Here is a 27,538-nt window from a genome sequence, read left to right on the forward strand (position 1 = left end):
CAGGAAGAGCAGGAAACGTAGGTTTTGCCTCTCTTCTCTTCCTGCTCTGTATTTCCACAACATGACCATTTTTGGCCATCCAGGAAAAGCATCTCAGAGGGGTAGGAAAGGAGGCTGGAGCAGCTTAAGGATCTTGGCTGCTTCGGTCGTCTCCTCTCTTGGCCCCAAAAACACCCCCTTTGACTCCTCTGTGAGGTGGTTTTCCTCATTTTGGACAGAAGCTGGTGCAGTTTTTCCTGCAATGACTGCAAGGTTTCTAGTTCCCAGCTCTGAGGTCAGAGCACTGTCTTCAACCTTCGAGTAGGGAATCCAAACAATCCTGTCACCGCTGAGTCCATGTCAAGCGGTTTAATAAAATGCAAACTACCCGACCAGCATGGCCAGTGATTAGGGGAGATGGGATGTGCAATAATAACATCCAGAGTTGCTCAGCTGCGGCATTGTTCAACTACGATGGAGTTGCATCACTGGTGGCTTCACTGTCATTGGATACGCAGTGGTATATCCACTGTGGGTTTGAGTCTGAACATTAAAGGAGCCAACCATGGCACTGATCTAATTTAGAGGATATGGTCCACCACTAAGGGAAAACTCTTTAACAGACAGAGTGGATATGCTACCTCACTAATCTTGGAAACACCAGCTTCCATTGCTAAAAAGTCCTTTCAGTGTTAGAAGGTTACAGGTTTCCCAGTCTGGATCTAGGTGATCATTCTGAGTTAAATCTCCCACTGGTAGCACCTATCCTTCAGCCTCTGGGCTGAAATTCAATCTTCAAGTGTAACGCTCTTGCCTCTGTTGTCTATCTCTTCCTCATTAATCCAGATATAGAGGCTGGATAACTAGAGTGATTCCTGTAATTGCTGCTCTTTCTAAAGACTCCATGGTAGCCACATAGAAAATGTATTTATGGGTGCAGATGACTGGATAAGCCAAGGTGAAATGGTAGAGAAACCATAGAGCAGATCATTGTTTCTCTTTGTGGTTTCACAGAAACCAAACATACTGCATGGTAAGTCCACGACAGGGTTTAACAACATGGCATTACAATTCACAGTGGAAACCTCGATGACTTGTCATTATGTGTGAAGCCAGCCAGCATCAAGTGTCTTTATGGTTCTCTGGGCCCTCATAACATATAGTAGAATTTGGGCTGTCCCCAAGGGAAAGACAGAAGAAGGTTTCCTAGCACTGTATTAGTTATATTGATTTGTATATGATCAAAAATATTACATAGCATGAAATCCAAACAATAAAACAGCATAAGGGCAACCCTATCCTCCATGAGATGTTTACATCAAACAATATGTATCCAACAATCAAAATAGTTGGCAGACAGAAAAGTCTTTATTTGGAACCGCAGAAGAGCTACCCATGGTGCTGAACCCCCATCCATGCAAGAGGTTCAGGGGTTTATTCTGAGCTTCTTAGGAGCCCCATAGATAGCTCAAAATAAAGTTCAAATTAAAAGCTGCAGTGGATAAGGAGTCCTACTGGTACAGGCATTACCAGTCTCCTCAAAGCTATTCCCATTAGTGTGTGGATGTGTAGCAATCCTGTGTATAAAGCATATGGGAATTAATAGAACTATCGATAGAACTAATGAATCAACACATTCATGAAGATGATGTATTTAGAGTAGAAACTTTACCATTATTTAAATATCCCCCTCAAGCCCTGTTAATTCAGGCTGACAACTTATTGACAAGCAATTACTTTATTCTGAACTACTCTATGTAAATTCTGTGGGTGCTTATTAAAGGTGACAGTTTCCCTTGATTGAAAATTCACATGAAATGGTTTCTTTACATACTTCCTTGAAACAGGCTATGTTGAGTATATTTATTGTCTTGCAAAGTTCTTAACTTGGACGGAGTCACGACCTGATCCTGTCCTTGTTAAACTTTTTGACAAGGACAGTGATGTATGAGATGAAAGCCTGAAGCATTATGCAAAAGGAATATTGACTGAATGGCGCATCTTGCCCGCTGTGTTCAATTCTTCCCATCTTAATGTACAAGGAATCCGGTAAAGAAGTCATGTTTGAAAAGTGAAATCATGATGAAACAAGAGATCCTGATTAATAGCACACGGGGAGAGCATCACCTGTGATCAAAGCCTTGTGAATGGCTCCCTCTAGAACAAAAGCTACCTCCCTGTGTTAGCTGTATGAAAGGAGTGCCATGCAATTAATTTATTAAAATTTATTTATTTATTTAAAGCATTTATCTACTATTTGATTAGCATAATACTTTCAAAATGGTTCACCTAATTAGGGGACGTAGGAAAAGAAAATCAAGGTATGAAGTCACAACAATGCTCCCTGACTAGGCTTTGCCCCACCTCACCCTTCATGTGATTGGAGAGCAGGCTTGGGTGCCATCTGTAAACTAGCACTGACTGCTTCTCTTCTGCCTGGTGTTAATGCCTGCAGCTTCCAAGAGGATTTGCAAAGCTCCTTCGGCCAAAACCATTTCTCGGAGAATCTATACAAATGAGAAAATTCTTATTGCAAGGCTTACCATATCAAAGACATGACACAAAAGCAAAAAGGAATGGGGGAGGGGGAGGTGGCTAAGCAAAACTCAGGCACCTGTTCTTAGTTTCAACGTTTCTATAGGCAATCTTTCCGGCAGGAAGGGGAAGGTGAAACTAGTTCCCCTCAGTTGCTCTTTTCTAGCTCATGTATAAGGTGATGTTGTTCTCCCTGCATTGTATCAGGTTTCCAGCTGTCAAGCCTGACCCAGGTCAAGATGACGCAGCAGACAAATCTTCATGGACTGTGGAGTCCTGACACCGACACCGACAAACTCAGCACCTCCAGGGAAGTGACATCAGGTCCTTCAGTACTGAAGGGCACATGGCATCCGTGGTTGCAGCTTGATCTTTTGCATGTATGGCCTGCTTGCCTCTTGATTGACTTGCCATTGGATTTACCAATCAGTCACCTTCCTATGGAGTCTGATCCAGCTTAACTAGGAAGCCTCGATGCTTTGTGGAGATGTGGGAGTCGCAGCCATGTGTTTTGCATGATAACGACCTCATGGAAGTGAGTTTCATGTGGAAGATATGTCCTGTCTGAAGCCCTGCGCTTGATGTTGTGACCTCATCAGACCGGCACACGTGGGAGTCCATATAAGTGCAGGCTGCCCTTGCGTTCTAAATTGCTCAGCCAACTTACACATCTTCAGACCATCAACCCTGAAGCATAGACAGAGGCTGAAATGATGTGACGGCTGGTGAGAGCCACTGGGTACAATCCTGCTTCCCTCCCCTCATGCAATGGGATTGTGTGCATCATTAATACCCAAGTAGACTTTAGTAGGCTTGGGTATACAATTCCTAGCATTCTCCATACTGGCTGGGGAATGGAGGTAGCTTTAGGCTGTTTTTCTGACTAACCATGCATAAGATTGTACCCTAAAGCCATTATTCTTTAGTTCAGCCTTACTGAATCCATTTTACCTATCCAGGTTTGTGTTCACATTTCATAATGAACATGGAGAAGAGTGAGAGCAAGAGAGGGATAATGTAATGATGGACTCCTGCTGCCAGCTTAAATATTTCTTTAGTTCATTGCTTTTTTTCTCTGTGGGCTTGAATGATTTTTAATAGTGTTTTAGAATCACAGTCTCTCACTTTTCTGAAGCATCATCCTTCAACAATGTTTTGGCATTCTGGCAGGTGATTAAAATAAAAGCCAGTGATATGGTATCTCTTCATTGTTAGAGAAATGCTCAAAATAATCTTCTTTTGCTTTAGATGGGTCTTGAGTCACACAACACATCCTTCTTAGCCAATGCTAACAGCAGCACAATAAATCAGGAAGAGTTCTTAAGCATCTGAATTTAATTTTGCAATTTCATCCCATTCCTCTTGCTAATCAAACATGTAAGGAGGAGATATGGCATGGGAGTCGCATAGACAGGTCCAAGGAGATGTGCTTAGAGGCATGTCTTGTAGGGTTATCAGCATAGAGTTGGATTCACATGACAATTTCTCTGGTGAATGGCTCATCGACTTTCTCAATATGTGCTTTCTCAATATATAGAGTTGCAAGATTCCATCCTCTGCCAAAAGGCTGAACAATACAGTTCTTTTGAAGACCGTGATCAAAGACATCTGTTGGAATGGACCGAATCTCTTTTTCCAGTGGGGGCTTGATACTGCTAGAGAGCATACAGAGATAAAGGCAATAACATCACTTCCTGATTTCTAATAACAGAACTTATATTTGTTGGAATTGTGCCCTAGGATATTTACTAGATGGAAAAATATTCATGAAACAGCTACATCTTGGACATCGTGTAGGAACGCAGTTCATGATAGATGTAGAACATATTACTGATGTTCATATGACCAGTGGGGTTCAAGGGAAGGCTGGATTCTCTGCCCCATGCATGAAACCCACAAAATCAATGCCTCTTTCATTCATTGGTTCAAAGTTGTCCAAGCCCACTAGCCCAGCAATAAATTCTCCATCAGTCTTGCCACCAAATCAATTTTCCATTAAATGTTTGTGTTTCCATTTTGCTCTCCACCCAAGGAAAAGAAATAGATGTATTTTTTCTGTGTAGGAGGTATACACAGCTTTCCTTCAGCACAGGTTGACTTTTATATCCTCAGATTTCGTCTCAAAGAGGCAGGTCATGATGGGCTCCCTGCCTCATAGGCAGCCTGCTTCATCATGTCTCTTCCAGGAGGCCTTTGCCCAGTGTCTACCTGGGTGCAAACAGCAGTGAACCTGGAGGCGCCTGCACGGCTTGCCTTGTTCTGCGCTGGTGCACTGACCCAAGCGCAAGAAAGATTTTCAAAGAGCAAGGACCCAAGAATCAAAGTCCTGCAAATCTGTGCGCATTAATTTTTGTGGGGTGGTCTGTTGCCCTTTGTGCTCTGCAAATAGCAAGTTAGCGTACTGCGCATTGTCTAAAAGAAGATGTGAGTGGTAAAAAGTTGGCAATACAGGTATGATTTTATGTTTGATATTTAGTGCACAATCTACCCTAAGCAGGCCCCATGCAAGTCAGTGAGACATATGCATATGCCCTGGAGTTGTTTTCTGCAAGTGCAGTGGTCCCTTGGCTCATGAACTTAATCTGTTCCAGGACTCTGGTTGTGACCCAAAATGGTTGTGAGCCAAGTTAAATTTCCCCATAAGGTTCAATGTAAATAAGGTTAATCCGTTCTGTAACTATTTCTTTAATCAGAAAAATGTGCAGCAAAGTGACAAAGAACGACAAAGGTTGCAGCCATCTCCCCCGCAAACCCCAGCATGAGCGCGGCCATCTCTCCCCGCCACCCAGCACGACTGCGATCAAGCCCATCATCCCTGCACGCACCTGTCATCCTGATGCACTGGGGGAGGGAAAGAGGGGTGCAAACATGGACACACTGGTGGGGAGAGATGGGCCGAATGCGGGCACACTCAGGAGGGGAGATGGGCGCGATCGTGCTGGGGGGGGGGGAGATGGCCGAGATTGCGGTTGTGCTCCTGCAGGAAAGACAGGCACGATCTTGGCCATCTCCCCCTCCCCGACCCCCAGCACGATTATGGCTGTCTCCCCACTTGGGGGCGGGGGGGAAGATGGCCGCAATCATGGTCACCACCCAATGCAGAGTTCGTGACCTGAGTCAAAATTTTATGAAATTTTTGTTCGCTTCCCCATTTGGACGTGAACCAAAGCATTCATGAGCCAAGGTACCACTGTACTCTTAACTTGTGTCCAATCAATAGTCCCCAAAGAGACCCCCTGAGTTTGCAGGGAAAAATGGTCACAAAAGATAGATGCAGCCTTTTGTCATTCTGTGAAGCAAGTCCCGGTAAATTCAGAAAAATATATCTTCCCTGCTTGCACACTGAGAAGTGTTTTGATGTAATGCTATTCACAGGTTCTTGTTGGCTTGTTGTTGTTGTTGCTGTTTTAAGAGCATTAGCTGCATGCCAGTGGTAATTGCTTGCTCTCTCTAAATGAGTAATAAGTGGTCGTTCCTATTTTTGCCTGGAATTTGAATATGGCACAGAGGCTGAGCCAGACATATTATTCTATATGTTAGTACTCATATGGTAATAAATAATTTCTTGAAAGATGACTCACATTATCTTTCTATTTGAGATAAATTTCAGAGGCTAGTTCATGCTGAAATGTCCCATGGATCTTTTGAAAAGCCAAGAATGAGTATGAAGGATCTACTATATGGGAGGGGGAAATTGTGGATGCACTTTTCACCTACCAGATCATCTGGCAGGCCGGACTCCTGCTATTGAGGTGCCTCCTAAATTTGATGGTGCCACAGTAGTGGTGGAAAATATGTTAGCAATGGAAACAGAAAAGGAACAAATTTAGCCTGTTTTCCAATGCGCAGTTCTTTGGTCATCAATGGCCCACTGCTTGTTGGTATAATGGGGCCCATCCAGAGGCTGGGGGTTATGTGTTGCCCATCCCTACAGTATAACTTAGGACTGCTGGAAGTGCTGTTTGTTTTGTTGCTGCTGCTGCTTGGTTTTGTCTTATAAAAGGGATTCAGCACATGAATCTTCTTTAACATCTCCACCTTAAAGCTTTGAAATGGCAGTAACTTATGCTGCTGTCACCACGGTGTCCAGGTGCAATGCTACCTGGTGCAACGGCATCACGGAATACCCAAGCCCTGTCTAGGAGTATGACCACATGCAGGAGGTGAGTGGGGCCAGACCCCTTGGCCAGCTGCCACATTCCCTGCTGAACACTTTCCCATAGTCTTTACCTCGATGGAGGACTGAAAACTGGGAAAGGATGCCCCAGGTGATGTAGAAGCTTTTTCATGGGGAGCTGATGCTCATGAAGAACGGACAGGTGGGGGAGGCAGAATGGTCCTGCTCATTTCCTCCATACGAGTGCAACTCTATAGAGCCAATGTTTGAACAAGAGCACATGCCGTGAGCTGCAGAGCTGGCATCCAGGGTAGAGACATTGGACTCTCCTGCTAAGCGCTCACACCCCAGAAGGGGCCCAGTGACTAAGGGGCTCCTGGAAGGCACTCCTATTTGTTCACACGCTGTTTGGTCTGGCCCAGACAACACTGAGGATGAGGAGACAAAGCCGTGGACATCACGGCCAGCTTGCTCACTGTTTCTCTACTCGCAAGTAAGTGGTAGCATTGGTGAGAAAGAGGGTGAGGATCAAGAGCAGCTGGGCCAATGGGGGTGAGAAGGACAATTCCCTAGGAGGGCTCCTAGTGTGGGTGTGGGTATATTGGGGCCTATCCAGAGGCCCCCATATACCAAACCAAGGGCCTTCAAGAACTTGGCACTGGGCCCACTGCACATGTCGTCCAGAAGGCCTGTTTTTCTTTATCTGCATTCAGAACAGAGCATCACACTGTTGGCAATAGTTGCTTGTCAGTTATGGGCCCTTCTGTCCTGTTTACTGCACAGAAGTGTGATGAATACAAAAGCTGTTATGTTTGATTTGTTGGGGACTTGGATGAGGGACAGGCGAGAGGAACTGTCTCTAAGACTAATTTCTAAGGCTGCAGTTCTAAATATACTTACCCTGGAGCAATCCTAATTGAAGTTTATGAGACTTACTTCTATGTAGCGCTGTGCTGTAATTAAGCTTATTTGTGTGTATTAAACATGATTTGCCCCATAAGCCATATATTTCCATTGGGTTTCCATGTAGGCACTATTTAGAATTATATTAGCTTATACTTATTTAAGCAGTACAAAATAGCAGGAATTTTTGGCCCCCAAAATTGTATTGAATTTTTTGATGCTAGCTTAACATCCTTGGTATGAAATTACTGCATTTTTTATTTTATTTATTTATTTATTTTTCAATTTATATCCTGCCTTTTTCCTACAAAGGGCTCAAGGCAGCTTACATCATTCTCCTTCTCCATCTTCTCCCCACAACAACCCTGTGAGGTAGGTTGGGCTGAGAGTCTGTGACTGGGCCAAAGTCACCCAGTTGGCTCCATGGCTGAGCGGGGACTAGAACCCAGATTGTCTGAGTCCCAGTCCCATGCTCTTAATCACTACACCACACTGGCTCTTTGTAACTTTGTATTGGTATTCAATATGCTCCATTTTGAGCATTGCTGTGTTTGCATGGCAGCTCTCCTTTTTGGGTCATCAAGCTTTGATCCTTGAGCAATTTATTTCATAGTACCAAACGAAGAACTGCAAGAGACCAGATGGCCATTATGCAAGATTACTCCCTGCTGCAGAAAGGGACCATCTGCACACTAGCACCCTGTATACAAAGCAGTACAACCCCTAGACGCCAGCAGTCTGCCTGCAGAAGGCGAGTACACGAAAGAAAAGTTGCTCTAGAGCAGAGATCGTATGAAAGTTAAGCTACCCTAGGAATACTGAGTACTCTTGCAATGAACACAACCTCCTATACTATCATAGTAAAACAGAAGCTAAACTGATTGGCAGAATCTGTCTTGAAGAAATCCATTAGTCAGCCATGCTTTTCTTTGATGCATGGTAAATTTTAGGAGAATTTTCTTCCTGTTCATAAATCAGGTGAATATGCCTTGTCCATAACCCCAAACATGATGTTAGGAATTCATTTTTGGAAAACATTGTAATTTCCTGAACTTGTATTCATGCTTGACAGTACACACTTGCACATTTCAAAAAATATACATGTGTGTGAATTTTAAACCCCTCTAACACTTGTGTTTTCATACTTCAGCATATTGGGGGAAATATAGATGTTTTGATGGGTGGTAGGGAATGTAGATTTTTGAAAATGCGTATTTCTTTCATCTTGGGGAAGATGCATACTTCTTAAAAGATTATTTTTTCCTGACCAGATAAAAATGGTTGGGTTTAAGAGTGCAAAAGAAGCAGAATTCTGAAAACTTCAATGACTTTGAACATTATGTGTTCATCCACCCCTATATAGATTCTGTCTTCTTTAGTTTTTGGCCACTCATAAAAATACCTACCTGTGTGAAATGAAGGTGTTCTGGAAATGCGAGTCCCACCCACTTGTCAGGATATGGGTGGCAGAGACAAGCTGAGACCTTTGCTCTGCTTAAAGGCTACACACAAAGAAAGATCAAGCATAGTATGAATATTCATTCCAATCTTCTGAAATGCTAAGCTGTCCCTTGCCAGGAGAAACACACCTCGCATTTTTGCAATAGACTGTCAAGGAAACTTGCCTGAAAAGGTTGTATGTGTGCTGCTCTTGCTTTTCAGAACCAGTGTCATTTAAGTGCTAGTAACCAGATGGGTGCAAGGTATGTTCTGGTGAGTTCCTTCCCTGTCAGTGAGCAATGCCGGGCCTACTTGGCTCAGGTGGCAGCATGCTGAACAGTAACAGGTGGTGGCATCTAGGTACTCTTAATGTGTTACAATTCTTCAGTTTTATTATTTTGTTATTAATACATATTTATCCCACCGTTATTTCTCTTGAAAGTAACCCAGGGCAGCTTGCATGGTGATCCTCCTCTCTATTTTATCATCTCAACCATCCTGTGAAGTGCATTAGACTGAGAGCCAGTGACTGGCCCAACATCGCCCAGGTGGCTTCATGACTGATCTAGAACCCGGATCCCCTGAATGCCAGCCAGTCCAGCACTCTTACTCCTATAGCACATACGATGGTGGACTGAACTGGAGTATAAATCTAAGAAATGAACAAGAAAACAAATAGACATAGAAATTGAGAATAAATGCAGCATGCTGGATCAGGAAAAAAACCCAGGCAGTTGGCATGGGGCCCAGACACTTGCCCAAGGATGCTGGGTGTTGACACCAGATTTGCTGCTACTGGGTATAAAAGCCTGCTGCATGCTCCCATGGCTCAAGCTGTACAACTGTAGCTAGAATAGTAAATCAAAGATACATGGGGGACTACAAAAGGCGCCACAAATCTTCAGTCCTTTCTACCTGCTGTCCTTCAGACTAGCCACTGCACAGGGAAGTGGGAGCGCAAAACTGTATGAGTGTAGATCAAACAGTGTGATGAATGCACACTGACAACTGAGATGGCTGTTAAAGGATCCCAAGGGACACTGACAGATTGCTGGTTACATGATAGGAAACCAACTTATAAAGACGTGGAAGAAAATGAGATGATGACTTGCTGGGTCTCTAGAGTATCCCATGGCCATCAGCATCTCTGAAAATATGAATAGGCTTGGATCTCTCCCTCTCCCTTCCCTCTCCCTCTCTCTCTCATGCACACACACTAAATTATGGAGAGCTAAACTGAAAAAGTATATAAAAGTTTAATAGGTATAATCCTATGCCTGTTTACGCAGAAGTAATTCTTCTGGATTCAGTAGGGCCTGTGTGTATGTAAGATTCCAGCTTAACATTCCTGTGCTCCCTTCCTTTTTGTTTTGCTTCCTTAAATGTTTTTAGGACACCTTTTGTTCAAAAAGACACTTCGTCAGCAGTGGCTATTGAAAAATCAGCAAGCTTTCAGTTGCAGTCTAGGAGAAAGGAAGGTAACTACTGTAAGATCATTTTCTGGTTGCAATCTTTGTTGACTAATCTGCCACTTTAGTGGGCTGGATTTCATGATTGGTGCAGCCCACTGAGAGTATTTAAGCCATGCTAGGCTGTGGTGCAAGCCAGCAAATTTACTGAATAGACAGGCCTGGATGGGAGACTTGCTATTGTTTCTTGTCATTTGAACAGGGTGGCAGCAGTTGTTTTCAGATTAAACTACCTTCAAATCCTAAATTTGTTTAATTTGCAAACCACTCTGTCTGTCTAGGTTTAGGTCACATGCCAAACTGTGCCAAACCCTGCTGGGGGATAAATATGTGAAATGATCATTGACTCACATTGGGCCCATGCAGTGCCCATGCAAACCCATTCAAGAGGACTTACTTCTGAGTAGACATGCCCTGGCTTGGACTGTGAAGCACTACCCATTCATATATGCCTTGCAACTATCCCATTATGCTTCTGGTTAGGTGTAAGAAGGTAGATATAAGTGGGATTCCTCATTTACTGAAGGTTTTATTTTTGGCTGTATGGAGCCATCCATAGTGTCCCATGATGGTCAACCTATTTTGGGGATAGATTTTTGCACCAGGAATATATCCATAAAGCCACTGGAAAGATGGAAAGAAAAAGAACTGCAGTGGATAAAGAACCTGACAGCTTTCTGCAGTTATAATACTAACATTCAGGAATGGGGATTGTGGTGGCAAACCTAGACTTTTGCCTCCTTAATAATTATGGACAGAGTTGTTAAACATGGCCTTAATTAGCTTGCTGGCATATCATGGGTCATGCCACAATAGCTACCCCTTTCCTTTTCCTGATGGATAAAAGGGCAGAAAGAAGGCACGGCAGGAGTCTCAACAGGCTTCCATTTCTATTTTCCTGTGTCCCTGGAACACTGCAATATCTCTGATGGAAGAAGACTTGGAAATGTAGTTTCAAAAATGCCTGACTTTGATGCCAAAGGCTCAGGTACCCTGGTGAGCTCTGTTTCCCAGGGTCGCTGACACCTGCGATGTTGAAGGATGCATCTGACCAAAGAAGAAACTGAGGCCTTACGGAAGACATCCATGGAAATCTGTCACATGTTTCAGCCATCAGAAGGCAAGTGTCAAGGGAAAGAATGTTGCTAGTGGGGCCATATTTGAGAGCTTGCTGCTGTGCTCTGGGATTTCTTGATCCAGACCAAAACTCCAATCTGGCTGGCTGTAGAATTTGGTCATTTCTCAGTTGCAGGCCTAATTAAAAGAACTGGTAGTGTGAGCATTATTGAGTCGTGTTGCTTTAGCATATTGTCTGACCTGGCACACCCAATCATATCACCCCGTCTCTTAATTCCTTGCCTCATCATTGCTGTTGCTTCTTACTATCATAAGCAGTGCCCATTCCTGGGTGATTCATCTTCTTGTGCTGAGACAGGTTCATTCACAATATATATTATGCTGCCCTTCTGATCCAGCAGTTACTGTATGTCATAACACTGATTACATACCAAGCAATATTCTGTTGGCACAGTGGTTTAGAGAAGTGGACTATAAGCAGTCTATAAGAATGGAGATCCCAAAGCCATTTACATGGAAGTAAATATCACTGTAAGCAATTGCACTGAGGAGAACATTAATGTTTAGGGCTCCTCTTGAAGTGAAGTCTCAGAAAAAAAATCTTAGCATGCCATAGTGAGATTATTTATTCATTGGTTAAAAAAAAAAAAAAAAAACCCAGTCAGGGAATCTGTTCACTGAAGGCCAAATCTTAGGTTATAGTTCCCATGCAAAATCTGTGAGAAATGCTTTTGTGTAACTCTGTGGAGCTATAAACTATTTATTTATTAGATTTACATCCTGCTGGTGTTTTTTTAAGCATTCAAAGTAGCTTACATTATTCTCTTCCTCCCGCTCTCAATCTTATCCCCTCAACAACAGCTATGCAAGGTAGGTTGGGCTGAGTCTGTGACTGGCTCCATGGGTAAGTGGGGACTAGAACCCAGATTGCCTGAATCCTAGTCCTGTGCTCTTAACCACTGCACCTCACTAGCTCTCTACTGTCACTCATATGCATATTCTTAGTAATGGCTGGAACTAATACAGAAATTCTCTTGTAGGCATAGACAGCTGTTGAATGCATTAATACCGCCACCTGGAACTTATCAATACAGACGTCAGATCCCCCTGAAGTTTCAAGGCACACAACTCTCTGATTGTTCAATTCTTAAAAAAGCAGTTTGTAAAAATATCAGCCATGATTATGTTGCCCTCAAATTAAGATTGTAGAGAGATCACTTCCAGAACTTCAAACCTCTTTTTTTATTTGTATATGACTGCTTCTAACTTTCATATGCTTTCATATGCTAGTGAATCCCACACTGTTTGAAACTTCAGTTCAGATGTAAGGACATTTTTTTCCCCAATTTATATCCTGCCTTTTTCCTATATAGGGCTCAAGGCAGCTTACATCTCCTCCTCCATCTTATCCCCACAACAACCCTGTGAGGTAGGTTGGGCTGAGAGTCTGTGACTGGCCCAAAGTCACCCAGTTGGCTCCGTGGCTGAGTGGGGACTAGAACCCAGATCATCTGAGTCCCAGTCCCATGCTCTTAACCACTACACTGCACTGACTTCAATCATTATTTAAGAACCAATCCTATGCACGTTTAGACAGAAAAGCATCCTTAAACTTCCAGCTGACCCTAGCCAGCAATGCTGTCTGGGGGTCACATTGAGTTGCAGGACTCTCTCTCTAAACATGCACAGAATAATCAAAATCGAATGATTAATTTAGTCCAATATGCATTGTTACAGACTGGCAAAGACTGTCTCAACACATTGATTTCATTTGTTTTGATAGAACTCATTTCCAATACATCTCCTTCCCCGTGAAGCTGAAATTTATCGTAAAGAGTTATGGTTACCAACTTGTCGTAGTTATGGTCAAATGATGTATCATTATGTATCATTTTCTGCATTTCAGTGAGGATCAAAATCATGCCCTTTACTGCTGCAACTTCAAGCAATGTCTTGCATGCATGAAGCAGCCACTGAAGGTTGAACAGCAAAAGTGAAGCTGACACATCGCCTCATGTTATGAGCCTGCCAAGAAAAGCCAGAACAGCATAGTGGTTACAGCATTGGGTTGGGACTCCGGAGATCTGGGTTCTAGTCCCGATTGGGTAACTTTGGGTCAGGCACCTACCTCATACAGTGGCTGTGAAGATGAATGGACAGGTGGACGAGGAAGACGATCCAAGCTGCCTTGGGGTTCCTACAGGGGGTGGGGAGGGAATCAAAAACATCATAGCCATTCACTCATTTGGCTGCAGGCCATCAAGTGACAAGTCACCGAGTGCCAACATACCAGATTATGGCTATTCCTTTGGATATGAGAGATGAGTGTCATGGTTGTTTGGATGTATTCCAGCTATCACAAGATGACTTTATTCCATCACTGTCACATTAACAAAATTTCTTCTAGTGAATACAAATCCTGTTTTGGAGCCTGCTGATATTGGCCACATCCCAATTCAACTTCTGGACCTTTGCTTTTTCAATTCATAAATACAAACTCTCTGTGTGTGTATGGGGTGGGGGTGAGGCAAACCAATTCCATGATAATATGCTAGAAATTACCTTGGCAATTATGCCCGGGGTAACAAATTATTCTACTATTCAGTAAGGCATTCTTAAGGAATGTTTTCTAGAACCAGGGTACAAGGCTACAGTTTTGAGTACAAACATCATTTATTAAGCATTTTAAAGTTGTGCAGTTTTCTGCCCATTTCCCTAGATATCAGCCCTAGCTAATGCAATGCAGCTTGGGGCCAAACTGGTATGCATTTTACAGTCCCTACAACATGATTCAAGAAACAGCTGCACTACCTTCTGATTTGTCAGTGCAATGGAAGATGCTGGTTCTTACATAACAAATGAACAACAACAACAACAAACTTTTAAGCAGCTCAGGAATGTAAGAAACTTCCTTACACTGGGTCAGCTCGTGGGTTTTAAGCAGGAATTTTTCTGACCCATCCTGGAAGTGCTAGGGATCGAATCTGGGAACTTTTGCATTAAAGACCATTGCTCCTGCACTGAGACACAGTCCTTCCCCCTTCTCTACTACTGAGGTATCTTAAATACTGTCTTTTCCTTTATGAGCCTGCCCCAAATTCACACTCATAATTTGAGCCCTGTTAGGGCTGCAGTGGTAAAATGGAGAAGAAGAGAACCTAATAAGCAGGGTTCCTTACAAGAGGAAGAAACATGAGCTATGAATACAGTATAGTCATAATAATATACTTTGTCATTGTAAACATATTTATTTAATTAAAAATGGTTATTAATGCTATTAGTTAATACATGTGCAGTAATACTTAATAAAGTACTCATTATTTGAATTTAGGAATGTAAAATTTCAGTTTAGTTGGCCACAGTGCTATCCAACTCCAGTCTTTCCTCTGTTGACACTTTTACAGAAATTAAAGCTGTGGGTTTCTTTTTCATTGCCATGGTACTTCATTGTTAATCCCTGCAAAATGCTACTCTTTTCCTAAGCAAATATTAAAAGAGAGATCAATTTGGCTGATTTGAAAAACACCTCTACCTGAAGCTTGGGAAAGGGTGTACAGTTAGTGCCGTGGCAAAAGCCAAGAGAGAAACAAAATGGGCAGCCAGAATGAAAAATCAGTAAAGTGCATGATTATTGTCAAAATATTCTATTTTCTTTGATTCAGAAAATTTACTGGCAGACAATGTGCAATATAATTTGGCTTATATGGAGTACAGGCTAGCAATTGAACAGAATAAACTTCTGTTGCATGTGTTTGTTTTTCCTGAACACTTCTACAGGTATTTATTGATGCAATTTGAAGATAGCATATTTCAGCTCTTTGGATATCAACCAGTTTCCTAAGTCCACAAGGGGGCAGAAGGATTACAAGTTGTCCTGATGTTTGTCTCCATTTTATCCGAGCTTGTTCAAATGCCAGCGTTTTCTGGATCTCCTTCCTCCAGCCTGATAGTGGCATCTGATCTGGAGATCATGAAAAGTTTCTCTTTATTTGTATACTGTCTTTGAATTTTCAAAGGCAGCTGCTCAGTTTGTTCTTTGCTGGCATCCTCTGAGGGGCTTGTTTCCCCAGCAGGGTTCGCATTACAGTCCTGGACTTTGTGGGTCGGAGTGTTGGCAACTGATTCCAGGGAGGTGCCTGTCTCTTCCAGCGGGGTGTAGCCCTTATTGCTTCTGTACTGGTCACTCTGGGAGACCTGGGAATCTCTCCTATCTGCAGATGGCATTGGAGGAGAATCCCCCAAATCTAAGGATTTGGGGTAGCTGCAAGATGAAGCTTTCACTAAAAGGCTGGAGTCTAGGTCTGTGCTGCTACCCAAAGTCTGAGAAGGTTCTGGTGAGAGGGATCTCCTGGCATCGGGCAGGCAGCTTGTGCTCTGGCGCCTAAGAACCAGCTTGCGCTTGCCTGTCCTGGGCAGCATTGTATGTCCTTGCCCTGTGTCTGCATAGCTGCTCCTAAGATCTTTCAGGCTGAGTTCAAACTCTCCCCGTGGGATTTCCCGGGACCCTCGTTCCCCCAGGGGTCTCCGCCAGCCATCCCGGTCTCTATCTGCTGCCTCCCCTTGAGTCATGGGCAGCAGGGTGAATGTGCTGAGTGAGGAACCCACAATGGAGCTGGCCGTGCTGTGTTGGTCCCAGCCATCTGGGGGGCTCCCAGGTGGGCTACGTGCAGTCCTGGCCAAGGCAGCCCTCTCCCGATAGATGCTGTACACAGCCTCTGCCAAACTGGGTGGCTGCTGCAGCCTGGAAGAGAGTGGGGAGGAGCAGCGTGGTGACGAAGCCAAGTCAGGAGGGGAGAGGGGACTGCTCACGGAGGGATGCCAGGTGCTCTTGGCCAGCATGGCAGCAGTTCCTTTGGCTTCCCCGGAGCTGCCACCAGGTTTCAGCTCTAGTCCTCGGGACTGTACATAGTTAACAAAGCCATTGATGGGAACAGGGGCAACAGTAGCTGAGGAGGCCCCATCCTTGGTCCGAAGGCTGTGTGCATCGATTACTGTGGAGTAGAGGTCCCTAAGATTGATAATCTTGGTCTTCTTGTCCCGATTCTCATGCAGCACAGCATTGGCACAAATGAAGAGAAAGATGCCGATGCCCATGATGAGGGGCCCAAGCACCTTGAGCTTGTCCGAATGCAAATACCTTGAGAAAAGCTGGAAGAGGAAGCCTGTGGAGGAGGGTGGAGAGGCAGATAAGGATGGGAGGAGGCCCTTCTTGCTACTGGTGGATGAAGAATTGGTTGCTGAGCCTACCAGGAGAGTCTGTCCTGGATCTTCGGTCTGGTTCTGGGAGTGACTTTTGGTAGTGCTCCCGTGTGGTGCCAAAACTGCCTTGTTGCCAATGCTCCCTGCCCGGTAAAGAGGCTTGGGCCAGTAGCCCACGACTGCCAAGGCAATTCCCACCAGCAGCACCAAGATGCCACAGAGAGCGACAAGGCCAGAGACGGAGCAAAGTTTGAGCTTGCCTTTCACCACCACCACATCATTCTTGCGCTTCTTTTTGGCTTTGCGCTTGCGCTTGGGGACTTGGTTCTGAGGCCGCAAGGGATCCTGTTTCCTGGCTGAGATTCTCAAGAGGCCTCCAGTGGCAATCATGGCTGGTTACCCTGAGAACTGTTCCCTACAGCGGCTCCAGCTCCTGCAGCAAAAGAGAGAAAAGAACGTGACGACCTGGGAGGAAGCTGACCTTGCAAAATCCTCATTAGTTTGCGAATAACAGCTTGCATCAGTTTTCTGAAATCTGCTGAATACTCCCTCACACACAAGAGTGTGTGCACAAAAAATGCATGGTAGCACGTCTAAGTAACTGTATACCCCACATCAGAATAGCCACAGAGCACGTGGCCTGGCCTTAATTTTGCTGTTTGCTCGGTCACTGACTTGTGTCTGGGTACCTCACTAGTAGCTGAGGACTTAGAGAAGAATAAAAACTGCATGGCTTAAGTTTTAGCTTAATTGATAAAGTACCTACTGCATGAAGAAAGATTAAGGAAAAGGAAACAGAACAAGTAATTTCAAAAGACTGCAAGAGAATATAATTTGTTCCCTTTCTTGTTGCGAGTATGGCTGGCACAGATGCCTTAACTAAATGCCACCTAAATTTTTAGAGTAATTTCCTTTAAGAGTGTGTCTCTCGTGAATCAGTGTTGGAGGCTGTTCTTATGTGGAGAGGATGAACAAACTGAAGCTTAACCCAGCAAAGACTGAGAGCCTCTGTTTCTATACAGGTGTATTGCATGCAGGTAAAGAGCACCCTAATGCCCTAAAAGAAGTGCATGCTTCAAGGGTGCGTGATGGTCCTAGGCAGTTGCCAGGATGCTGTTCAGCAACTGGAATGCATTTTGGCAATATATCAACTGTATCAGCTCCCAACTGTTTCTGAGTCCAGCTGAAACTGCTGTTATTGGCTTTAAAGACATTAATAGTCTAGGACTGCTGAAGTCTGACTTTGGTCCTGTTGACCTACCCCTGATTCAGCTGTTAAGGTTTGGCTTGCAGGTGTTTCTCCACTGACTACATGATCAGCAGCTACTACACACAGGGGCTTTTTCCATGATGGCTCCACAATTTGTAGAATTCCTTCCCTGGGACTTGTTTTCCTCCCATTAATTGGGTGATTGAGATGTTGCCATTTGGAGTATGTTGCCTTTCTTTTCTGTATTGTTCATTCAGTATTCATTTCAGCAATTGTAATATTGATGCTTGGTCAACTTGTTTATGCAACAATCTTATGCATTTTAGACAGAAGAAGGCCTACAATTCTCATTGTGTTTAGGCCAGCTTAAAAAGAGCCCCCCTGATTCCCTACAGGCCTTTTTCTGTATCTAAACATGCATAGAAGTGCACTCTTAAATGAATTAAGGGTCTTATACTGAAGTTATACAAGAGCTGACCTATAAGAACATGGAATGACAGCATTTAACTGCTGCAATGGCATAAACAGCCTCCCCCAGACCCTTTTTTCCCCCTGCAGGGCTCACACAGCAGCTCCCATCTGCCCTAGTGTTTTCCTCAACTTTCAACCACTCCACGAACAGCTCAGCTCTGCACTGTATCAGTGTGCAAGTTCCCAAACCCCAAACTCTGTTTCTTTGCACAGAAAGTTTGCTGCTGGCCCTACCCTGGAGATAGGGAAGGTAGGGTCCTCCAGATGTTATTGGACTACAAATCTCATCAAGCTTGCCAACAGTGAGGCATAGAATCGTAGAAAAGTAGAGTTGGAAGGGGCCATCAGGACCAACCCCCTGCTTTGCAACTTACACCATCCCACTGAGATGACTGTCCAGTTTCTTTCTGAATGTCTCTAGTGTGGGAGAGTCCTTGACCTCTCTAGGCAGCTGGTTCCACTGTTATATTGCTCTGACAGTGAGGAAGCTTTTCCTGATATCTAGCCTGACTCATTTTGTTGTAACATAACTTCATTATCCCATGTCCTATACTCTGGTATTAGTGAGAAGAGATCTTGACCTTCCTCTCTGTGACAGCCACTGAGGTACGTTTATTTATTTATTTAAAACATTTCTATGCCGCCCCCATTGCAACAAGGCCTCAGGGCGGCTCACAAAAGGGATATCAAGTTTAGAGGGATATAAGTCCCTTTTCAGTCTTCTCTTCTCAAAGCTGAACATGCCCAGTTCTCGCAGTCTCTCATCATAGGATAGGAGGAATTGCAGTCCACAGCATCTGAAGAGGCACACATTTGTCATCCCTGCCCTGATCTCTCTCCTCAACTCTGGATGTCAGGTATAAGCCCAGGCCCACTATCTTTAGTTGTGTCATTTGGGGTAGGTTTGTAATAGAGGAGCACCTTAACTGCAGAGAAGAAACTGCCAGTTCTCCTTGGCTTTCATAGAAACACCGTCTCGGGAAAGCAAACATGGAGATGGATAGATATATGTGCACATATGTACACACACATGTGTGTGTGTGTATATATAAACATATACATGTGCATCCTCCCTCCCTCCCTCCCTCAGCAAATTAGTATCCTGCAACAGCAGTGTGTTGGACCCAATGGCCTTCATGGCCCCTTCCAACTCTACTGTTCTTTATTTCCTGAATCTATGTGCACATACACAGAGACATGCATTTATATATACGCACATACATATGACCCAATTTTACTTGCTTTGTGCAGGCTCTCACTAGGAACATCTGTTGTTATGCAAAGAATCAGTAATTTTGAAAGCATGAAAGGCCAACTTTTGGTGTGCTCAGCCAGTTGGGAAACAAAAGGTAGGCGAACACATTAGCACCTATATTTCACTTGCTGAGAAGCACCCACCCACACACATGCGCATGCATTCACGCATGCGCGCACACACAGAGGTCTCTTGCGTGTTCAAAACAACCGCTCAGGGTGCCTTGGAATGATGATTCCCCTGTGCGGCTTTTCAGGAAGGAATTGTCATTATGGAGTTCCATTTAGAGACATGGAGGCCTGGTAAAACTTTGGGAAATTATGAGGGTGAAAATATTTTCTCCCAGGAAGTTGTTTTGTAAAACTGAAACATACTTGGATTTTGAAATACTTTCTTTTAAATTTTAAACAATGTCCTTGTATATTATTACTCAGCCTTTCCTCTCTTAAAACTGTGCAATGAGAAGACTTTTATAGAAAGACTAGAGAGGTAAGATGCTTGCAAATAATGAAGCTATCAGGGAAAAGTTTTTATCTTCTCTGTAAAATTTTCAGCACAGTTATTTCTTTCATTCCTTATTCCTTATTAATTACTGATCTAATGCATCTTTTCCTGATAGCCATTTAGGGATGCACCATGTTGAGTTGTTTTCCAGCATGTGAACAGAATCAGCTTTCACGATATGAAGACTTATGTATTTAATTCTGTAGAATCCATTCTATATCCTTTTTTCCTGGGCTGCTTCTAGTTAAATACTGCAGCAGTCAATTAATGTAGCTCTAATCAAAAACACATATGGAATAAACAGTGTTTATCCTACCACTGTAGCCAGTAATTGAGCAGGATATGGGTTATCCTTGTTATGTATCTCTAAAAGGGAACAAAACAAAAATTTGTAGCTTGGGTAGATGGAGCTCACTGCCACAGCTTTTAATAAGATCCTCATACTCAGTACTAGGGAATACTGTTTCAGCTGTAAAATCTTTTAGCTGCTTCTCCTGTTAGAAACCCTCTCTTTCTTGAAGAAACTCAATAGTCTGGTTCCAATGGCATCGGCGTGGAACTAACACTACCACAGGAGACCAGCTTTCAAAATAACAAAAAACATTGGCAGAAATGGTTTACAGAAATGAGTAAAAGGGCCACTCTTTATTGCTTAAATGTGCTTAATACAGTGCTTACAATTCCTAAGAGGAATTTTTCCCACCTAAGTAAAATGTCAACAGTTTTTCCTTCCGATTGGATTCCATTAAGCCCCACCCTCAAACAGGAACATATTTAGGAACTTCCTAAAATTCTTTACAAACAGGAGCAGATGCTTTACTGCAGCCTTCCAGTTTCTTTTGAATCCCAGGATAATTTAGATGCTACAGGGACTGTATGTGCTGAACTTTCATCTGGGTAGGAGAACCCTAATAGGAACCTGAAGTATCTTATCTGTTACTTGTCTTGCTCAAAACACTGTCATGTTTGGTAAATAAAATTCAAAAGTTTAACTTAGTCAGACATTAATTACAAATTTACTATTTTTTTCTTTTAGAAATTTTTAAATGCAGTCGCAATTTTATGAGCAAACCAAGTTACACCTGATGTAATATAACTTTAGGAACATGTACACTGCTTTATGCTCCTAATGCAGCTTCCCTAACCCAATGCCCTCCAGTTGTTTTGGACAACAAGCTCAGCATTCCTGAACATTGTCCATGCACCCTAAGGCTAATTTGAGCAGAAGTCCAAAATATCTGGAAAGCATCCAGATTGGGAAAGGGTGTCCTGAAGCAATTAAGTGGCTTTGAATCTGTAGAGAGTATTAAACAATTTAGTATTGCTTATTTTTCCCAAAATGGCCATTCCTTCTCACAATAAAAAAGGGCAATCAAGAAAATTGAGTTTTTTTTGCATGACTTCAAAAACTGAATAAAGAGTCCATCTCTCATTTCACTGCCTACAGTATTGCTTGTGCTGGAGACCCAGATGAGTTTCTTTCTCTGGATCCAAAGTGGATTTGCTGTGATGCTGGACTAAACAGGAGGAGGCAGAAGTGACTCACTTTGATGCATCATGGGATGTGATAGGCTGGAGCCATTTCCATCTCTCCAGTGAGCATGTGGGTGTATGTATGTGAAGTAGGATTGCAACTGCAGTGGTTGTGGCTGTTGATCTCTGTTCTGATGTATGCTTGGAAGTTGGTAGCGGGGAGTGCAATCCGGCTTCCACACTCCATCCCCACTAAATGTGTAAATATTATATACTTAGATACATTTGAAGCACCTCTAGGAAGGAGCAAATCTTCAGAAGGGGAAGGTGGACTAGAAAGAGAATGGCCTGTAAACATAGATGGTTTAGATTCCTGTTCAGAGTGGGAGCTTCCCTACAACTTTGAAAGATTGTCTTGGCTTCATAACTCAGCTTTTGTAGACCCTAAACTAGATAATTTTCTTCTCTAAGAAGGAAAAATGCTTGCTTTGTATATAGCAAGCTGAGGGAAGATGGAACAGAGCTTCTCTTAAGGCTTCCCTTTTCAGTCTCAATATCCTTGTCACTCATGTTTTGATTTGGCTTCTCCCTTGCATGACCTACCACTTCACTCTCCCCGAAGGCCCTCCTACAGGTGTCTTCTTTGAGTGGGCAACAAGGAAGAGGTCCACCCCCAATTATGGAATGAAATCCTGGGCAAGGCTGTCTGGTATCAACATTGTTATCTTTACAGTGCCAGGGGAAGACCTTCTCCCACTACCAGGCCTATGGTAATTTTTTAATCGGCCATCTGAGCAATAGGATATTGTTCAGATGTGTGTGTCTTTGCATGTCAGATCTGTTCATATGTTTGTAGATAAACCATGTTACCCATAATACTGTAGTTTAAACCTTTTAAATCTTTACACCCTGCCCAGAGAGCTTTGGCTCTGGGGTGGTACAGAAATGAAAACAGTAATAATAATAAGTGCAATGAAATGGCTATCTTTTTCCATACCATCACAGAGAGTCAGGACCTGGTATCTGCCTCATCTCCTCAATACTTGGGGCTGAATGTATGTTGAAAATTACAGCATGGTGGTTTGGGTGTTAGATGGGGACCTGGGAGAACCATGAAGCTCACGGGGTGACTTTGGGTCTGTCACAGACTCTCAGTCCAGCCCACTTCACAGGCTGTTAAAGGAGGATTATGAATGGTGGAGGAGGAGTCTGTGTGGTGCCTCGCCTTCCATACATAACAGAAACAAAGGCAGGGTGTACGTAACAAAGATGTGCATCTGGGCCTGGCTTTCTGCTCCCCAGACTTTACAAAGACTAGCTGTACATGCTTCTGCACATGTGTAAAGAGTCTTCTCAAGGATCACATGGAAAGGCCTTGTGTTCAGGTCCCCAAATGCCACCATGTCTTTTCTGACCGCTTAAGCTACAGCAGGTGAGAAAAGGAGAGAAAGAAGATTACTGGATTGGTTCTTTAATTCTTTAGATCTTTGCTTTATCTTTACAAATGAAATAAGAAATCATATGGCCAATATCATAATGCCTGTAGTGCAGCACTGGAAAGATTGCAGGAAGGTGAAACCAAAATGATCAAGGCGTTGAAACAACTCTTGAAACGAGTGAGAAAAGGTAACACCATCTGAGACTCTGTAGCTTAGGAAAAAATGAGCAATTGGGGATATGACGGAGGTGTCGATTTTGCATAATATGAAGAAAGCAGAGAGGAAATAAAACTTTTCCGTCTCTCATAATACCAGAATCCTGCATCATCCAAGGAAACTATTCAGGGCAGGTACTTCTTCACACAATTCATAGGTGAATTTGCTGTCACAGGTGGCCACTAACTTGGATGGCTTCAAAACAACCTCAGGAAGGATGTCTATCAGTGCTTACTGGTCACGGTGGTTACATGTTGCCTCCAGCATCCGAGGTGGGATGCCACTGCATGCCTATTGCTAGAGAATGTGAGTAGCAGGGAGCTGTTGCCCTCACCTCCTGCTTGTGGGCTTCCTACAGGAAGCTGGAAGGCCACTGTATGCTCAGAATGCTGGACTAGATGAACCCTTGGTCAGATCCAGCACAGCTCTTCTGAGGGACTTGTATTAGTACATGTGGAGACCAGGAGTCAGGCCCAGAAGTAGTCCTGATTCCTTCAACATGCAATGACCATGTTAAAAGAGTACAGTCTAAGCACGTATTCAGGGATATAAACATATGAGCAAGATGGAAAAGAATACTGAAATGAGCTTTTGTTGTTTGGCAGGCAGTACTTTTCTGGATTAATACACTACAGGCAAGTGAGAGATTTGCCTGAAGTGGAGACATGAACCAATTTAAAAAAGGTTAAAGTTACATTGTAAAAACACTTCAGGACTAAACCTGGGAGTCCTCTGTCAACAACAGTTTAGAGGGACAATCCGCCCTTCCTTTAAAGTTGTGTATGCGGCAGTTTTCATCTTCCGGCTGGTGATAACCAAGATCTGAAGCATTCCCCAGTGTTTTAAGTTGTGGAGGGGGCATGAGGGAACCCTGATGCAGCCTTAAGCACACCTTGAACCATTGCTTCACTTTAATAACACCTTCTGCTCTATTAAGAATTTCCCACAGGTTTCTGTTTTTGTTACAGAAGCTGCTGTATCTTAGCCGCAGGCTATCTCTTTTGAATGAGGGCAGAGACTTGGAATAGTGATCAATCATGCAAAAGAGAAAAGCACTCAGTTTCAGAGGTAGGAAATAAAACCAAAAAGGTAAGATAAATGTTTTTAGTTAAGCCATTGGTACGTACATACATATGTATTGCACTGACTGTGCTGGTGATTTTATTCAGATGCAGCTTTTACAATCTATTGCTCTCAATATATTAAGGATATAATAGATCCTAATAAAATCAGAAAAGTATATTTGAAGCAAATCCTTTTACATTTGTTTCTGACTGTGCAGGAAAATCTTCCTTTGTGCTTGGTTTATGAGTGTATCTTCTGGACATATGCCTGATTTGGAAGCATGTATGTTGTTCAAGGTAACTGGTTATGTAACACCAGTGAATTTTCAGTCCATAGATGTGAGAATACAATGGGAAGAGAAAGGTACCGCACAAAACCTGATTTAAAAGAGAGAGAGAGAGAGGGAGGGAACACTTATTTGAATCACCAAGGGAACAAATTATGCTCTTGTGTTGATAAAGTACCCTGGGATGATGTGCAAGGTTTATTTACATCCACTAATTAGGGTTCATTAATCCGAATATTCAAATAAGGAAGCAACCATGGAAAATTCAACAATTCCTTGCAAACTGTTCTGGACAGTCTGAAAATGCTAAAGAATGGTGAAGCACCATTCAAAATAGATTATAAGAAAGATGAAAGCAATCAGTTCAGCATGCTGCATGAAGTTAAATCCTTTGCCTTGAAATCTGTTTAAGTCAGCATCCTTGGTAATCTTGTTTTCCTCAATAGCTAAATCTCCCCATTTCCAGCATATCCACAGATTCAGCAATTTTCTGATTCATTTCAAATCCATGTAATTTTTTTACTGCAAAAATATCCCTGGTTCTTACTCTGCTCTTAAAAGTATTTCCAGTTGAATATTATCTTTACTCGTAGCAGTATGATTTGACAGTTAAGAGAAAGGATTGGTGGTGAAAAATAATAACAGTGATGATGATGATGACGATGATGATAATAAATAGGGCTTTATTCATTTATTTGAAAGGAAGGTTTTGCATTAACTAGGCTGGGGAAAGCATGCGCTGATATTTCGATCTGAGCAGTGTTTGCAAAATCTTATTGATATATATATATATATATATGAGACAATAAAAGCACTGGAAGAGGAAGTGGGCTACCTAAAAGGAAGGCTACTGCTCATGCATATGCTATCAGGAAATGAATGCCATATTAGTAAGCACATCTATGTTTTCCAGGGATTTAGCTATGTTTCAAGCCTAAAAGATAAAGCATTTGATAGAAACAAGTGAGATCAGGAGAGCTGATTCTAGTTTTGTTCGCCTTTCTTGATGGTTTAATGAGTAGGGAAAGGGGAAGTAACACACTTCCCCTTACACGCACACTCCATTTGAGGAAATTCACCTGTCCTGTGCCAATGAACTTCTTGGCTTAGGAGAGTTTCTGGCTTCCTGTAAGGCAGTTCAGACATTCTGGCATCCGAGCCGGTGCACTGCAGCTGCCATCCCTGGTGCTGAATTGTCCCACACAATCTGATTAGCAAAGTTGCCCGTGCCTGCTGGGACTCGTTTCAAAAAGATGTCACTGAAAATCCCTGCCTGATGGGCCGTCCGTGCGGCAGAGCCTAGCAAAGGGCTAAAACTGAGGACAATCAAAGGGGACCAGTTATGCAGCTCGCTCTGGAGTCATCTTTCAACTTTCCAATTCAAAACTCAGCCGTGAAGGCAATCCATCGAAAGGTAGTGCCACTCGGGTGCACGTTCAAGCATCACCTGTTCCCATTTGCCAGAGGCCATCTGAACTGCACACCTCCATCCCTCTTTTCATAACCGGCAGAATATCTCCCCTGCCTCCCCCCGCCCGGAAGGGATGCAGCTGCGAACTGCTTTGCCAGGGGACGCGCGACAGCGGGGAAGGGGGGCAACGGAGAGATCGCCACGCACCCACCCTCTGCAGCCGAGCCCTTTTTGGGTAGTCTTGGGGTGCGGGTGGGGGGGAGAAGTGTTGCAGGATCCCCGGGCGAGTTTATGGTTCAAAATGGCAGCACGTCGTAAGCGAAGCCGCTCCGTTGCTCTCTTACCCGGGAAGATCGGGGGATGTCCGAGCCGCAGGCAAGCTCCGCGGAGCCCAGGGAGAAACCATGGGGAGAAACTTTGCAGCCGGGCGCAAGCGGACCCCTAGGCAAAGACCACCTCAGCCCCCTCCCCTCAACGCCGCCTCCTTCTCCTCCTCCTCCTCCTCCGCCGCCGCCGCCGCGGACTCCTCCTGGGGAGCCCCGTTAGCGCCACGAAGGGAGCGTCGCTCCGGGCAGCCTCCCGGCGGATCGGCAAGGCGGCGGCGGCGGCGGCGGCGGCAGCAGCAACAGCCATGGCGCGACGGAGTTTCTCCAAAGTGTGGCTCCCGCTCCGCCGCCTCCGGCCGGCATCCTTAGGCTGGGTGGCCCGGGCGCTCGGGGCTGCCGCCGCCGCCGCTCCCGCGCCTGCCTCCCGCCCGCCGCCGCCGCCGCCGCCGCCGCTGTTGTGGTGGCGGCTGCCGGAAGCGCGGATCTTCTCCTGCCTCGCCGCGCCGCCGCTCCGACGCCGCTGCTCCTGAATGGCTCTGGAGACGCCGCCGCCGCCGCCGCTCGGACCGCTGCAGTTGCTAGGAAACCGGAGCCATGACACAGGGAAATTGCGGCAGGATGGCGATCGTTCCCTTCCCGATCCCGCTCCTTCGGGGGAACCAGCGCCTCGCCCCCTCCTCCCCTCCTCCCCCACTCGGCGGGCTCCTGCCGCCCGCCGCCGCCCCCGCTCTCGTCGGGCCGCTGCCGGCGCCTCCCCGCTGCCGCGCACGCCCCACCTGCGAGCCAAGGGGGCGCGAAGAGCTCGCTCGCTCGCTTCCGGCTGATGCCAGCCTCGGAGCTGCCCCCACCCCGCCCCGTCGGAAGAGACTTCGCCCCCTCTCCTCTTCTCCCCCTCCGTGCCACTCACTCCGCAGAGGCTGCTGGCTCCAGTGTCAGTGGGGCGGTGCGTGCACGCCAAAGGGCGGCCAAGGTTCAGCACGGTGGGTGGGCATCACCGGGCAGACCGGAGCCAGGAAGAGTGGGCACATCGCCTCACCGGCAGTGGAGCAGCGCAACCGGCAGTGCGACCTACGCGTCTGAATCTGCCACCCCCTCGTTTGTGAGGTCTCCCCTGCCTCCTCACCTGCAACTGTAGTCCAGAGGGAGCGGGCTGGGGGACATCT

At 44.6% G+C, this 27,538-nt stretch overlaps 1 protein-coding gene across 1 annotated transcript; it reads right to left on the minus strand.

The window, feature by feature from the left end:
- Positions 1-15,426: 15,426 nt before the first annotated feature.
- Positions 15,427-26,439, minus strand: TMEM200C (transmembrane protein 200C). The gene is made up of 2 exons (XM_044426231.1): positions 26,394-26,439; positions 15,427-17,152 (listed from the first exon to the last, which is right to left on the minus strand). Exon 2 carries the CDS (start codon positions 17,107-17,109, stop codon positions 15,427-15,429), a length of 1,683 nt encoding a protein of 560 aa, XP_044282166.1. The 5' UTR covers positions 17,110-17,152; positions 26,394-26,439.
- Positions 26,440-27,538: the final 1,099 nt, after the last annotated feature.

Source organism: Varanus komodoensis, unplaced genomic scaffold (genome assembly GCF_004798865.1).
Source record: "Varanus komodoensis strain SLA01 unplaced genomic scaffold, ASM479886v1 scaffold17, whole genome shotgun sequence".
Taxonomy (NCBI): domain Eukaryota; kingdom Metazoa; phylum Chordata; class Lepidosauria; order Squamata; family Varanidae; genus Varanus; species Varanus komodoensis.

Coding starts and splice junctions, on each gene's coding strand:
- TMEM200C (XM_044426231.1), bottom strand. CDS start 17,109: ATGATTGCCACTGGAGGCCTCTTGAGAATCTCAGCCAGGAAACAGGAT.